The 14,453-nt window shown below is 36.9% G+C and overlaps 2 protein-coding genes across 4 annotated transcripts; one reads left to right on the forward strand and one right to left on the reverse strand.

Annotated features, from left to right (window-relative positions):
* The first annotated feature begins 2,246 nt into the window (after window positions 1-2,246).
* On the forward strand, window positions 2,247-6,590 carry mxd3 (MAX dimerization protein 3). 3 transcript variants are annotated; one of them, XM_027008622.3, is made up of 6 exons: window positions 2,247-2,417; window positions 3,024-3,123; window positions 3,483-3,512; window positions 3,627-3,741; window positions 4,720-4,885; window positions 5,071-6,590. In XM_027008622.3, the coding sequence occupies exons 1-6, from the start codon at window positions 2,345-2,347 to the stop codon at window positions 5,181-5,183; spliced, it is 597 nt and encodes a 198-aa protein (XP_026864423.1). In that variant the 5' UTR covers window positions 2,247-2,344; the 3' UTR covers window positions 5,184-6,590. The 3 variants fall into 3 exon arrangements, with proteins under 3 accessions (XP_026864423.1, XP_081555341.1, XP_081555340.1); XM_081699215.1 differs by lacking the exon at window positions 3,024-3,123 and having other exon boundaries at window positions 2,323-2,417; window positions 3,483-3,741; XM_081699214.1 differs by lacking the exons at window positions 2,247-2,417; window positions 3,024-3,123 and adding an exon at window positions 3,134-3,294 and having other exon boundaries at window positions 3,483-3,741.
* Window positions 6,591-7,112: 522 nt separating this feature from the next.
* On the reverse strand, window positions 7,113-10,123 carry prelid1a (PRELI domain containing 1a). Its single transcript, XM_027008620.3, has 6 exons — window positions 9,963-10,123; window positions 9,228-9,345; window positions 8,890-9,115; window positions 8,364-8,477; window positions 7,676-7,754; window positions 7,113-7,275 (listed from the first exon to the last, which is right to left on the reverse strand). The coding sequence occupies exons 2-6, from the start codon at window positions 9,317-9,319 to the stop codon at window positions 7,154-7,156; spliced, it is 633 nt and encodes a 210-aa protein (XP_026864421.2). The 5' UTR covers window positions 9,320-9,345; window positions 9,963-10,123; the 3' UTR covers window positions 7,113-7,153.
* Window positions 10,124-14,453: the final 4,330 nt, after the last annotated feature.

Genomic DNA, 14,453 nt, shown 5'->3' on the forward strand with positions numbered 1-14,453 from the left:
ATAGTAATATTTGCTCCTGCCATGCACATTTGTCATTGCCCAAAACTATTCCTTAATTTTGGCTAGATCCTTCATTCTCATATTCTCATATTTGGAGCGCCTGAGTTCTGAAACTTACTTATGTGGCTCCAGCACCTATGGTGGTGTTTTATTCTTAATAAAATAAGGTAATGTTATTGTTTTATTACATTATATTTATTTATGTGTAATATCCTTTACAAAAACATAACCGCCTGCTTTTCTCTGGTAACTACAATTCTAGCGTAATCGGATCATCAGTGATGTTTTGTGCGTTCACGCATCAGGAGGGTTTGCGAGGTTTGGAAATGGTTTTAACTGTTAAAAAAACAACTGACTTTGTTGTCTTTTCTTATATTAGTAACCAAAAATGAGCTGAACATGTATCTTAATACACAGTAAATCTTCAGTTGACATCTCCAGTCCTATCAGATTTTATGGTTGCACCTCTTCATCATACTTCAGTCATCACACTAACGCTAGGTCTATTTTGAACGCTACTGTATTAGGTGGAGCGCTTGGAGCACAGTTGCGTCTACATAAGGTATGCATTGACGTCACATATCCATCGGAATACGCCCATTCAGTCCGACCTAGGGGCAAAACATTCTGTAACATGGCTGTGTTTATTAGGGGAATACTTTTGTATACAATAAAGGCTAATACATTATTTTAGACGCGAGTGTAGTTGCGGAGAGTCTTTATTCTCCATAACATAAACAACAATAAGCACAGCAGTGAGGTAACTCATAATAAAAAGGAAACTGAAACGAGCAGTTTTTAAAATTAGTGATAATATAATTGGACTACACTAGACCACAACTTTACCCAAATATCCATTTCTATTTGCAGTACTGAAATAAGACTGGGTCACTATTGTGAGTTCCTGAATGGCAGTGCTCTTGGATAACTTGACATTTAGCCTCACGTGCGCTTCCATTTATATTGGATGATTAAATATGTCACTTCTGCCAAATCTGCGTATTGTCTGCGCCTGAGGCTATTTGCTTTCAGAATTAAGTGTCTCTTGCTTAAAGTTAGGCCATGTCTCATGACATGATTAATTAAGTCAATTGCCTTCATTTATCTTCTTCCCACGCCTTACTAACTCGTTTCTACACATTAGGATTTTGATCCAACACCTTAATAACTCGTGACAATGCCCTATTTTTTTTTTAAGATTGGATGTCACCAACAGAGCCCTATATCTTTGAATCTGAGCAAGGACAAGTCTTTTATTGTGAAGTGTGTCATGCAATATCGACCAGAGAGCGATTTTACTAAAGCTACTGTTGTTACTATCTTCACAGTTCTTTCGGCCATTGGATTACGATGTTGACAGCGGTACAACACCTCTCAGTAATAAACAAACCTTTACAAACTGATCGAAAATGGAGGCGAGACCCCCAAATGCACCGAGACCCCCAAATTACCAACTTTTGTAATTTGTAATTTGCGATTTAATAAATATACATTCAAGGGGTGATGTACGTCTTCGAATAATAGTTCACCAATTCGATACGCTTTGTCTTAAAACTAACACCCACAGCCAATCAGCATTTTGCGTCTGCATGTTGGGCGGTCTATCGTGGGACAAATGAGAACATATCATAGACAAATGAGTTATTCACCTCCTGAATTACGCAGTGATTATCCGATACAATCCACCTTTTACCCAAACCCGAGTTGTAGTTGCTCCAGGAAAAATATCAGCTTCGGAAATGGCTGCATATAGAGCTCCACTATCCATCATGTGTTTAATAACATCCTTAGGCGTAGGTTATTTTGTGTGTGTGTGTGTGGTTTTTTTTGGTAGGGGGTGGAATTGCCCCAAGTAGGGTTGGGTGGTGCGTTACACCCCGAAGTTGAAATGAAATTTACGCCACTGATAACATCTTTGCCACCATAGTCCTACGGTTGAGTCTAGCTGTTTTAGGTATGCACTCGTTTCGTATTTAAAACATTTGATTACCAGATAATGTGTAATGTTCATTTCATTTCACGATTTTTATTTTTTTTTTGTTGTTGTTTTTGATGCAAAAAAAAAACAATTGTTGGAACGTACACGGCACTACCACATACATTTTCTTATTTCTATTGACCTAATGCATCTGAAAGCGAACGACATATCTTAAAGAGAATTAATTATTCATATTTCATTTTTGTTGAAGCGCTCTATTCGCGCTCTAAAAAGCCAAATAAGGGCGTGTCGAACCGTTGGGGCGTGATCAAATTGACGCCTATTACGTGGCGACGAGCTGTTTCTCTGTTGTAGTAATTGCAGTTTTGTTAGTGTTGAGGCTTTTAAAACTCGCTAGCTAAATCCATGATGAAGGAACATGCATGTAGTATTCAAGTTCTTCTGCAAGCTGCAGAATATTTGGAAAGAAGAGAAAGAGGTATTGTTAAAGTTATTGTTATTTATATTAAAGTCAGAACTGGCTAAATAACCTTCGCTAAAGACAGTCAATTTGCTGGTCAGAATTTGTAGCTAGCCAACTTACTGCTTGAAAAAATTATTTTATTCTGACAAGTTAACCCAGCTAGTTTATTTTTAGCTAACTTACTGGGTTGTACAAAAGTTGTGGAAATTGAGCTTGCTGGTAAAATTGTGGTTGACTCCGTGACCTATATTTCAGCCCCCGTTGTACACAAAGGCGCGAAGGTTTGCAGGTTTGAAAATGTAAACACGCTGTTCTTCACTATGAGCAAGCCTTTATTTCAACTGTGAACTAATTAGCTATTTTTTTCACGCTTAAATTGTTAGCTAGCTAGCTAAAGTAGCTATTATGTCAAGATACTGTAGGAATGATTATTGGTATATAAAAGTGGCGCCAAAAAGGAAAAGGTTAAACGAAAATAAGACGTCAAGTTGGTTATTGTTGATTTAATTTGTTAGGCGTCTATAACAACAACTGACTTTGTTGTCTTTTCTTATTAGTAACCAGAAATGAACTGAACGTGTTAGTGATTTGCACTGTTCGGATTTGTGGTTTTCCCTCCAGAAGCAGAGCATGGGTATGCGTCATTAGTACCATGCTACCGTAAAGCTACAAACAAACGAAGCAAACAGAAAACTAAAAGAAATTCACCCGAGACTAGCAGGTGACTATGCTCAAGTCCGTTTAGCGACCTATGGTTAGCCATCACTGTCGCGGGGGCGTTTGAGACCTCATGTGAGAGTTTAAGGCTCATACCACACACTTCGGGCCGAGGCCATTTCAAAGAGGAGCAGCTGTCTACCGATCACAAACTTAATCGTACATTTTACAAGATGTAAGTAATTAGGCTAATGTGTGATATATGTAGAGTGTGTATCAGGCTGATTGACGATTTGCTGTAGTTATTCTCTAGCTATAATTCTAGCTAGTTCTAATAACTATGCTTATCAGACTAAAACAATTTTAGTCTGTTTAGGCAGTCTCAATGCTTATAATAACAGTGTTTTTGTATTTTTTTTTAAGGTCAGTTCACAATGAATTGGAAAAGCACAGGTATAACTTGCATCTTTGATTTCACTGGATGATTTTGAGCATACTGCATTCAATTGATGGAGATGAACAATTTATTTTGAGAGAACAATACATGTTTCTGATTTTCAATTGGAGACGAGCCCAGTTGCGACACTGCTTGGAACAGCTAAAACAGCAGGTCCCATTATCCATTGATTCAACAAGGAACACCACTCTGAACCTGCTTAGAAGGGCGCAATTACACATAAAGGTGAGCAGACTAAAAATTAAGATTCATAAAGATAAATATATAAACATTACAAGTATTGTAGTATCAGTTTTGCTGACAGTCAGATAAAAGGAAGAAATGCTGTTTGGAAAACATCAGATATTTAAAGGAGGTTTTATCTTCTATACAAGTTTACATTTATATTATCTAGAGCCACTTAAGTTAAATCATGTTACAGAGGTAAGCAAATATAGCATTTGGAAACCTGTCCAATGACTTATGAATAGCATGATGTATTTGCCTACTAAACTAACCAACCACTTTGTTTTCAAGTCTTCAAGACCATGTTTCTTCTCTAGCACATTATCTTAAAAAATAGGCAATACTCAAATTGTCTCAGAAGACGTGTCTAGTACTTAAAACGAACTTTTGTGAAAAGGTTTGCATTGCTACATTTAGTGTAATGGCCAGGTAGAAGATGCTAAAGGTGTTTGCTAGGTTAAACCAGAATATAATCCAAAGTCATAGTCACAAATCCATGACAGTGGCTGTTGATTTTCCTTTTTATGCCTGCTCATGTCAGCTAGGTGAGGAACATGCACCTATTCTTAGCAAAAATAATTAACGTCCATTAGCGTGGTGTGATGTATGTTAATAAGCACTTAAGATGTTATATTTGAGTTATCTTAAAACCAGGGTTATGTCAGTTGGGGCAATAGCACTCTTAATATTAGAAGTGATTAAGTCTACAGAGGGAAGAAGGACTATAAAGTGTTTCAGTGGGAATTTCTACTTGTTAGTCATTTAAAGCACAAATGGTCTTGGTAGGCTATAATTAAAATATTGTTCTGCTGAATGATTAATGTCCTGCTTGACCTATATCTGAGTACTGCTAAATATTATAGCCTGCAACATGGATAAGGGCATGCATTTAAGAACCCCCCCCCCCCCCAAGTTCTGAAGAGATTTCCAACCGATCACTGTTTTATAAAAAACAGTCTACATGAGCTGTGTTTGTAGAAATTGCAGAAACAGGCTGAACATGCTGAGTTGATGAAGAACCGGCTACGGTGGGAGCAGCAGGAGCTACGTGTGCGCTTACAACAGCTGCAGGGTACCACAGAGCGGACACGCAATGATAGCTCGGGCTCAGCCGTGTCTTCTGACAGGTCTGACTCTGACAAAGGTGAGTCTGATCAATATTTTTGTTGTTTTATTTCTATTTTTGATTAGTCACTACAAAGTGTGTATATACATTGTTTGTAATTGTCTGCAAAACGTTTACTTTTAACTCTTTTAAAACTATTATTAACTATTATTGACTCTCTAACTGTTAACTATATTGAAGTTGTATATGTTTTCTTATTGTAGAGGATGTGGAGATTGATGTTGAGAGCATGGTGTGGATTTTGGATTCTGATAGTCTGGCCACAACACAAACTGATGATCATAGTTACTCCATTACGGATCACACCTGGTTATGACGACTATAAAAAGTTGTCATGCATTCCATAAACTGTATTGGAAGGTAGATTAAAACAGGATAAGCCTGAGACAATAAATGTCTGGTTGCTTCCCACAGACCTATTCCGCTGGTGTGGGATTATTTATTTATTTATTTATTTAGTTGTTTTGTTTTTTGTTTTTTGGAAAAAAAAAATCTAACTTTAAGCTTTTTGCAAGCAGGACTAGAATTTTTGATGGATCCCTCCCCTTCAGGCATGTTGTGATGCTTGGAATAGACAGTCTTCATTAATGAAGGTATGACCACTTGGACATACTGTTTGCTTGCCAATTTAACATCTGTTTGCAATGCACAAATCAGTGTTGTTGTCGCCTCGCCCCATCAGCCTAGTCTTTTATTTTATGTAACTTTGCACAAAATGCTGTATTGGCACTTACTGTTTCTGATTCAGAGTATCCCTATATTTACAAACTGAATGGCAGATCATGACTGCATTTTGTTTTTAAATCCTACTAAAACACACAAATGCATACAGTAGTCTGGAGGCTTCTTCAAAATGTATTTAGCATATTATATATGCTTAATAGTTGAAAAAATGAGTATAAAAATGGTTACCAGTAATGTTAAAATATGGATTATGATCTAATTTGCCTAATGCTTAATCAATATTTGGTAATATATTAAAGATCTGTGCCATTCAGTTCTGCTAAGACTATTTAAAAGATTTAAGACAAATTAATGGAAATGTGTTTTAGATTTGACTACTAGTACTATGCGGTACTTAATGGTTACATTAAAGTATTATGGATCTTAAGCCTCTTATCATAAACCAATCAACCTGTTATGTCTGAATGTTGAATGAAGCAAATGTCATTTTATACAACTAATTTTAGCAGTAATTAATAAATTGTAGTTGTGTAAATGTACATAGCAGAGTACATTGTATGATAAACACCAAATGCCTTACAAACTTTGTATTTCAGTTCTCGTGTAGTGTTTTTAATCAATGTAAACCTTTTGTACAAATAAATATTTTAAGTATTTAACTTAATTCAAATTCCAAGTTTAATGTTTGCAATTTGTTTTTCAACCTGGTTTTCCTTGTGCTTTTCCCTTTTAGGTATACAATGTAACAGGGCATTTCCACTTTTAATATACTAAAATGAGAAACATGCTAGAATATCCTGCTCAGAATTTAGACACAAACTCTTATGTAAACAATAACAGGCTTTTATGCAGCCTATTTTAATGAACACATGCTTTATATTTAATTTAATTTGCAAAGCATGTTTAAAAAAGCAAAGCTATAAATTTCATTTATTGATCTAATCCTATAAGCTTAACCTGAATAAAGATTTCTAGGTAGCAGACACTAAGCAAATTCGATTGAATAAAATTTAGCTTAGTTTTGTACTAGTAAACACTAATTTACCTATGAAGTGTGTTTCATGCATATATGAAGACATTGCTCTCTATCCAAATTCTTTGTTTCAAGTGCCAAATGTTGGAATGCTCAAGATGTCCTTTAATATCATATAGGCAGTGACCAGGAGGATCAGGGGCCCCTCAACTCACTTCAATTTGAGGCAATGGCATAACTGTAAATAGCAGAAGTAAAGCCATGGTTTGTACAATTGGAAGAGCACATCTGAACAAGAATGGACACTTTTAGAAAATCAGTGTTAAACTGACCAACAACACTCAACTAGCATATGGAAAAATAAGTTACAATAGCCCTCCCAAAATGGATTAATCATAGTAACATCTCAGTGAACACGAGGATAAAAGGATTGTGTTGCATCAGTCATGTATTCTTTAAAGACAGCACATAGACCAACTGTGGTGAAGAACGGAATGCAATCCAGAAGGTGTTTCACAATTTAACAAAACTGAACTGATTGGAGTTTGTGAAAATAAGCCCTTTAATATCCATTAAGGAAAGCAATGCTATGGGTGTTTATTTATTTATTTATTTATTTACACAAGGCATCACATGTATTGCTGCTTCTGTGCTTGGGATGCCAGGTCTTTAGCTTTCTCTTTAGCAGCAAGTGCCTTTTCTCTGGCCTTCTCAGTGGCTGCCTCTGCCAGTGTTTTTGTGGGTGTTTCACCTGTGCAACAATAAAATGTGACTTAGGATGACATGGGACCAGTTATATTAGGATTGGAGAATTTAGGAGGACAAAAAGGAAAAAAATTGTTAACTGTAGACATGGGTTTGTGTATATACAATCTAGAAATGACAGATGTTTCAAAGTTAAACATTTGATAGATTGTTATTTACACAATTTTCCACTTATGTAGTTGAGTACAAGCAAGAGTACAAGTGGTAGTGCAAAAATAGCATGGTTTTGTTATATTACTTTAAAACCATGGCTGTCAAGGCAATAAACATACCTTCACAAACAAGTAAAACATAAGAGAAATCCTAGTATTAGTATAGATGGAAGAACATTACCAATTTACATATTTAATTTCAAACCAATACCCTCTACCACATTAGAATCTTACCTTGCATTCTGGCCAAGACATATTCAAACCCTTTTATAGTCTTCGTGACACTAGTCTTAAATCGGGCAAGACCAAATTCCTGAACATGGGCCATGTAGGGAGAGAGGGAAAAAAATAAATCACTGTTGCCAAGTAATGCTGGAACTTAACCATTTGTTTTTTCTAAAATTATTGCCTTTAACAATGCCCTGGCATGGCTGCATCTGTTGAAAATATATTGAAAATATATGGGAGATTTCATGAGGTGCAGCCATGCTGGAACAGTGTAAATGCATGATAAAGGTTTCTACAGGAAGCATCACATACATCATAAAATACTATAAAATGCAAGATGCAAGTTCTGAACGAAAAAAGGTTTCAGAAATTGTTGATGTCTGGTCATTCTATTAATAAAATACATATTGACATAAAAATGAAAATCATAAGGACAACAATCGAATATTGCTTTATTGTCCTCCCAAAATTCAAAGCCCAAGCAGGAAGAAACTTCATTGTATGCCAACATTTCTAAATTATGCAAATATATGATTTTAGTATTTTTGATAACTGCCAGCACGTTTACATGTTATGCTAGCCTTTAGGTGTAAAACTACAAAACTGTTGACACTGCCAGCACTGTCATTTAAAAACCACCCCCTCACCCACGTCTTGTGCAAGAGCACCACCTGGTACTCTTTGGCACACTTACCTGAACAGCTTTGGAGAGGCCATAAAGATTAGATGAGATCCAGGCTTCTCTCTTGATCTCTGTCCAGTTGCTGTTGTCAGGATTGACTCCATACACACATCGCTCCTCCACAGACTGCACAGTCACAAGAAGCAATGTGAGCCAGGTATTATGAAATCTTGTCAGAGGCATTCCTGGAAATGTCTACTGAGTGTTTTTCCTTCAATAATTTTAAAGAGAGTTACATAACACACTGTTAAAGTTAGTTAAGCATAAGTGAGCAGCGACACAAGAAAACCAGAAGCTTTCAAATTATAATGATGTCCCACAATTCTTGCTACATATTAGTAGACACAACTAATTCTTGCTTGATGAGAGCTTTAATCCCTCTTTCTTATCTACTTAAAATATGTTAATACAGGCCAAGACCCTTTTGTCACCCTTATACAGGTACATCAATGACATGGGCTGACTAACTTAGAGATTAAAATAGAAAGAAAAAGCTCCTTAGAGAAATTGAGACAGTGAGAAGGATTAAGCACCTCACCATGAGGTAAGCATGGCTAATGTTCCAGGTGAGAGTGACCATGGTTCTACTCTGAGGATCCACAATGGAATCTTCAACGATGTAGGCTTTGCATGCCCTGTGGGCAGGCAAGAACTTTTCTGCCCAGCGAGGTGCACGGCTGGTTTTGGTCAAGAGTCGTCTGGATACTAGGCAGCTGTCGGGAGTTACCTCCCGAAAGACGATATCTTCCGTCAAAACATGATTACTGGGGATATGTAGATGTCATATAGATGTGTCAAGGAGCAATACTCAACTTTTCTGAATTCAACTCACTGAAATGTATTAAAATACCCTGTTTGTTCCAGTTTCGATTTTACCTGTAAGGGTTGGGATATCTTTGCCAGAATGCTAGAAATACTTGGTCCCATGTTCCTTTAAGAAATCCTGAACAGGTGAAATATTTCACCATTGTTCTCAATAATTTCTGGCAAAACGCTGTAAGCATAAGATAATTGCTGTCAATCAGTTAACGCAATAGTCGCTACACACCACAAGAAACAGTCAAAGTTCACGTGATCGTACATAATTCAAATATTTATGTTAACCGTGGTATGGGTACGTAAATAAGATATTGAAAAATGTAAAAGAAACTGCAGAATTCTAACAGGCCAAGTCTAGCGTCTTAAGCAGCAAGGGCATGAACTGAGCAGCAAAAATCAAAATGTATTATCTGTGCTAGATTAGCTAGGCTAGCTAACTAGCCAGCGACATTACGAGAAAACGATGAAGGAAACGCATAATCACATTATCATGATAAACACATTATAATTTATTTATTGACTGAAATGTGCATTAATCGATACTTTGACAAGACCTGGTTGATGGCGATGTCAAGACAAAAACACTGCCCAACAAAAGATGGTTAAACAATGTCATACGTTTTGCAAGCAAACACTTACTGCTGGGTAAAGTGCATTGCTAGCTGGCTAGCTAGTTAGCTGACTGGCGTGCCAAACTATGTCTGAATGAGAATATCACATTTTATACCATGACTTTAATTTAAACTGCACATACAAGATGTTGGCTGCGACAAAAAATGATTAAATACTTACCAATTTGGAAACGCGATTTACGTTTATTTGCTGTTTCTGACGCTCTACATTTCGTTGGGAGTCGTAGCTAGCTACATTTGGAGAAAAAGAGGCGTGTTGGCGATGAGATGCGCCTCGTCTTGGTGGCCAGCCACAGTACCGCACTCGAGCGTTCAAACCCGGTGTGACGCCCAAACCTGCTTTTTCATTCTGCTCTTACTTCCCAAGAACCCTTTGGCAGTTTGTTCATTCGCCTGATTTAAAATAAAACCACTCGCTCATATCGCATGGACCTCAGTGGTCTCATAATCACATCTTAATTAATAGTTAAAGATCTTGGAGTTATTATGGATCCCAGTCTCTCGTTCGAAGCTTATGTAAATAATATTTCTAGGACCGCCTTTCTTCACCTTAGGAACATTTCAAAGATTAAGAACATGCTCTTCTTATATGACGCAGCAAAGCTAGTCCATGCATTTATCACTTCAAGATTGTACTGTAATGCCTTACTATCAGGCTGTACTACTAAGTGCCTAAACAAGCTCCAGCTAGTTTAAAATGCAGCAGGCAGAGTTCTTACTAGAACTAGAAAAATTGATCACATCACCACTATCTTAGCTACTTTATACTGGCTCACAGTAAAATTTCATGTTGATAATAAAGTACTTCTAATAATCTAGAAAGCACTGAATGGTCTTGCCCCACATTACCTTAGAGAACTCTTAGTGCATTACAATCCATGTTTACTTAGATCAAAAGGTGCAGGCTCTTTATTAGTACCAAGAATAAGAAAAGGGGACAGAGCCTTTTCCAAAAAAGCTCCCACACTATAAAATAACCTTCCTGTAAATCTTTGAGATTCAGACACAGTCTCAGTATTTAATACTGATTTAATACTAATTTTATTAACTACTTCCTATCTTTGGTAAAGGTGTAGATCTGGGGGTCCATGAGCATTAAGAGTTATAGTAAAGTGGAATGGTATGATGCTGTCACTTCAACTCCCTTTTGTCACTCAAGTTTGTTGACTGAGAGCAGGAGAGTGCTGATGTTCCAGGGTGACCTCATGCTTATGTTTCCTTCTGGCTTTTTCCTTTTAACTGTACTGCCATAGCTATATCTGCTGGAGTCCATCACTGCATATTATAGTTCCCTAATTTACACACCCTCATACCTGAATATGCCTAATGTAGTCTCTCTTTCTGCTGAAGTACACCTTTCCTTGATGTTGCGATGTTACTGAGCCTCGTCTCGTCTCAGCTGCCATGGCTACTCCTACCACCCTGTTGTCCGTTCCTGTAGCCCTCCACACTACCACCCTAGCCAACTAGCCAAATAATTCTCCGTTGCCCTTAATGAACGTTCTCTTGCGGGATGAATCTCAAACGCATGCACACCTCAGGACAAGATTAGGACCTCTAGAAAGTTGGACTAGACATTAATTGCTTTTTTTTTCATTTATTCTAAATACAGCAATACAATTACTTAATAAACTTGTATGGAGTAATATTACACAGAATTGAATTGGTAAAATTGAGATAAAATATGTAAAATGTAGTTGTTGCCTCTGAAGTCTTACATTTCACATTCAGGTTTTTGTGTTTTTATTACACTAAAGTCTAAATATGTAATCTATTAAATTTAAAAATGTATATAGCTATAGGTAATGTTAATTTATATCTTAACTGAACGGTCATAACTTAATACATTCATTTCCGTTTCTGCATTAGCATGGTTAGTGATTTTACATTAACGTCCTTTGCATCTTATCACTAATGATTTGTGTTGGTGTGTTCAAATGCTCAAAAGAACAACTAGGAGTCACAAACATACACGTGTACCTAAGGATGCACAGGTTCCATCAGCCGTTGATTGGATGACTACAAATCAAACCTGAAAATCTCCACCAGAAACAAATGGAAGTATGATCAGGACGGGAAATACGTTTTCGAGCCGTCCCGGAAAGTTTTATCTTGCGCACCCCTCGTGAGCTGGCAGCTCTCGCGGGATTCCTACAAATATGTAACAATTCTTAGAAGAATATAAAATTTCGCAAGCTTTGTCATCATCAAAGGTCGCGCGTCCGAAATTGCGTACTTCCATATTACATATGCGAAAGCAGTACGGAAACTGTGCCCGAATACGTAGTATTTATTATAGAGTGTTATTAAACGTCCCCGGATGACATCCATTGGCTGCGTCCGAAATGGCATTCGTTTCAGTACGCACTGCTCAATCGTTAAAGCAGTTGGCTGTTTCAGTACGCTAGTTTGCAGTATGCTTGACACCGCGAGCCATCTTATCATTGTCATGTGATGGATAGCGTTACACCACCACCTTAAAAGTCGCTCTATTCATTACAAGCCCTATTCACCAACATTTGTTTCTATTCTTCTATTTATCAAATACACCTAAACAGCGTCAAGCAGTAACTTGGAGAAGACAAATTAAGACAGATACATTTTTCATCTCAGAATTAATGGAAGTAGTGCTAATGGCTTTAGCCACCATCTCACAGTTACCTTTGAGAACTCCCTGGTATCACCATCTGAAGCTGCTTGTAGCCTGGACATAACTTTGGACAACCAGCTGTTGTTCTCAACTCAGATCTGACCTGGTCTTGCAGATTTCTTCTTTGTAAGATACAAAGGATTTGGCCCGCTCTCTCTCACAGGAAGCTGCCCAGGCACTTGTGCAGGCTCTAGTAATCTCGAAGCTTGACTATTGCACCTTGCTAGTTGCTGGTCTTCCTCTAAAAGCCATCAGACCTCTACAACCTCTTCAGAATGCAGCAGCATGACTAATCTTCCAAAGTTCACACATCACTCTACTGCTGTGTTCCCTTCATTTGCTTCCAGTAGCTGCCTGAATTAGATTTAAAACCTTGAATCTCACCTACAAAGCAAAATATGGACCAGCCCCTCTATACATGATGTCAGTGGTCAAAGCGCAATCAGTACTTTGAACCTCAAGTACAGCTTCAAGTCTCATGGAAGATAAGCATTGAGGCTATTCTCTGTCCTGGCTCTCAGATGGTGGAACAAACTTCCACTGGCTATCCAGACAGCAGAGTCCCTTGTAGTCTTCAAATGCAGACTGAAGTCTTATATATTTGTGGAATATTTAGATTGATCATTGATCCTGCACCTGCTGGGTAACTGAAATTCCAGCACATATAATTTTATATTGTTATTGCACTTATCGTCTGATATAGAGTTTATTATTATTATTATTATTATTATTATTATTATTATTATTATTTACATAATGCCTTTCTCGAACTCAAGGATGCTTCACAGACAGATATCTTTTTTTTTACAATCACTTACACACACCAATGAGAAGCGGCAGCCAATTTGTGCACAGCGTATTCTATTGGAAACCACAGCCCCGCCAGGGGACTGTACTGGGTCGTGCTATCTACTGCTTATAATTGTTTCACGTGTTTAGGTATCAGCATTGATCCCTGTATTGCAACAGTATTCTAGTTCAGTGGTATCTTGAACTCTAACCTACTGTACTGGCTAGGATACAATCTATGAGTAAATGACCAAGCACTTGTGTAAGTCGCTCTGGATAAGAGTATCTGCTAAATGCTAACATTTACGTTTATTTTATAGAGCTTAAAAGTGGCATGTACAGAACCAGCTAGACATTTAACAGGAGTTTGGCCTTACATTACTCCAAATTCCTAGAGTAAAATGGCTGAAAGTTGTAACATGAGTATATGAGGAAGTGTTTTTCAATAATACTTTGGAGTTATTTCATAACAATCTGAATTTTTTATTTTATAGAACTTCAAATGTTGCACATATGGAAACGTCTAGGCATATAACTGGATTTTACCATCCCATTAATCCAAATTTCTACAGTAACAACACTTGAAAGTCATATAATAGGTACAAGAGAAAGTAAAGAATTTAGAGTAATTTGATAACAATTTGATTTGTTTATTGTATAGTGATTCAAAATGTGATATATACAGAACAGAACAGACATTTTAAATGAGTTGGACATCACAATACTCCAAATTCCTAGAGTAAAACACATCAGTGTTATATTGTGAATATGTTGGAAAGTGTTCTCCAAGAATATAGTGGAGTGAATTGATAATTTGATTTGTTGTTTTTCTTTTTTTAATTCTAAAATACACTGTAGTGAACGGATTAGAAATTTGTGCAATATTGCTATATAATTTCTCCACCTTCTGACAATAAAAAACAAGGAAATATCATGAGTAGCTATGAAAGTGATCTTTATAAATATAGTAGATTTAACTGAAAAGAAATACATTTTAACTGGGAAGGTTTGAATTTCCAACAAATTTAATGTTATCCTACATATGTTTTAACGCATTTTCTTTTGGTGCAATAGACCTCAGTAAGATATGTTTAATCAAGCTGTAGGACATTTCTTTTAGATTTTCAATGTCTGCATGAAAAGTGCGATGAACTTTCCCCTGCATCGTTTCACTAACGGGTTACCATAATACAAGATGTATGCGCACACTTG

This window comes from Electrophorus electricus, chromosome 16 (assembly GCF_041902795.1).
Source record: "Electrophorus electricus isolate QZ-2024a chromosome 16, ASM4190279v1, whole genome shotgun sequence".
Lineage (NCBI taxonomy): Eukaryota > Metazoa > Chordata > Actinopteri > Gymnotiformes > Gymnotidae > Electrophorus > Electrophorus electricus.

Coding starts and splice junctions, on each gene's coding strand:
- mxd3 (XM_027008622.3), top strand. CDS start 2,345: ATGATGAAGGAACATGCATGTAGTATTCAAGTTCTTCTGCAAGCTGCA. Junction 3,124..3,482: donor AATTCACCCGAGACTAGCAG/GTGACTATGCTC, acceptor TTTTTTTTTAAG/GTCAGTTCACAATGAATTGG. Junction 4,886..5,070: donor CAGGTCTGACTCTGACAAAG/GTGAGTCTGATC, acceptor TTCTTATTGTAG/AGGATGTGGAGATTGATGTT.
- prelid1a (XM_027008620.3), bottom strand. CDS start 9,319: ATGGTGAAATATTTCACCTGTTCAGGATTTCTTAAAGGAACATGGGAC. Junction 9,116..9,227: donor AGATATCCCAACCCTTACAG/GTAAAATCGAAA, acceptor ACATATCCCCAG/TAATCATGTTTTGACGGAAG. Junction 7,276..7,675: donor TGTCTTGGCCAGAATGCAAG/GTAAGATTCTAA, acceptor ATTGTTGCACAG/GTGAAACACCCACAAAAACA.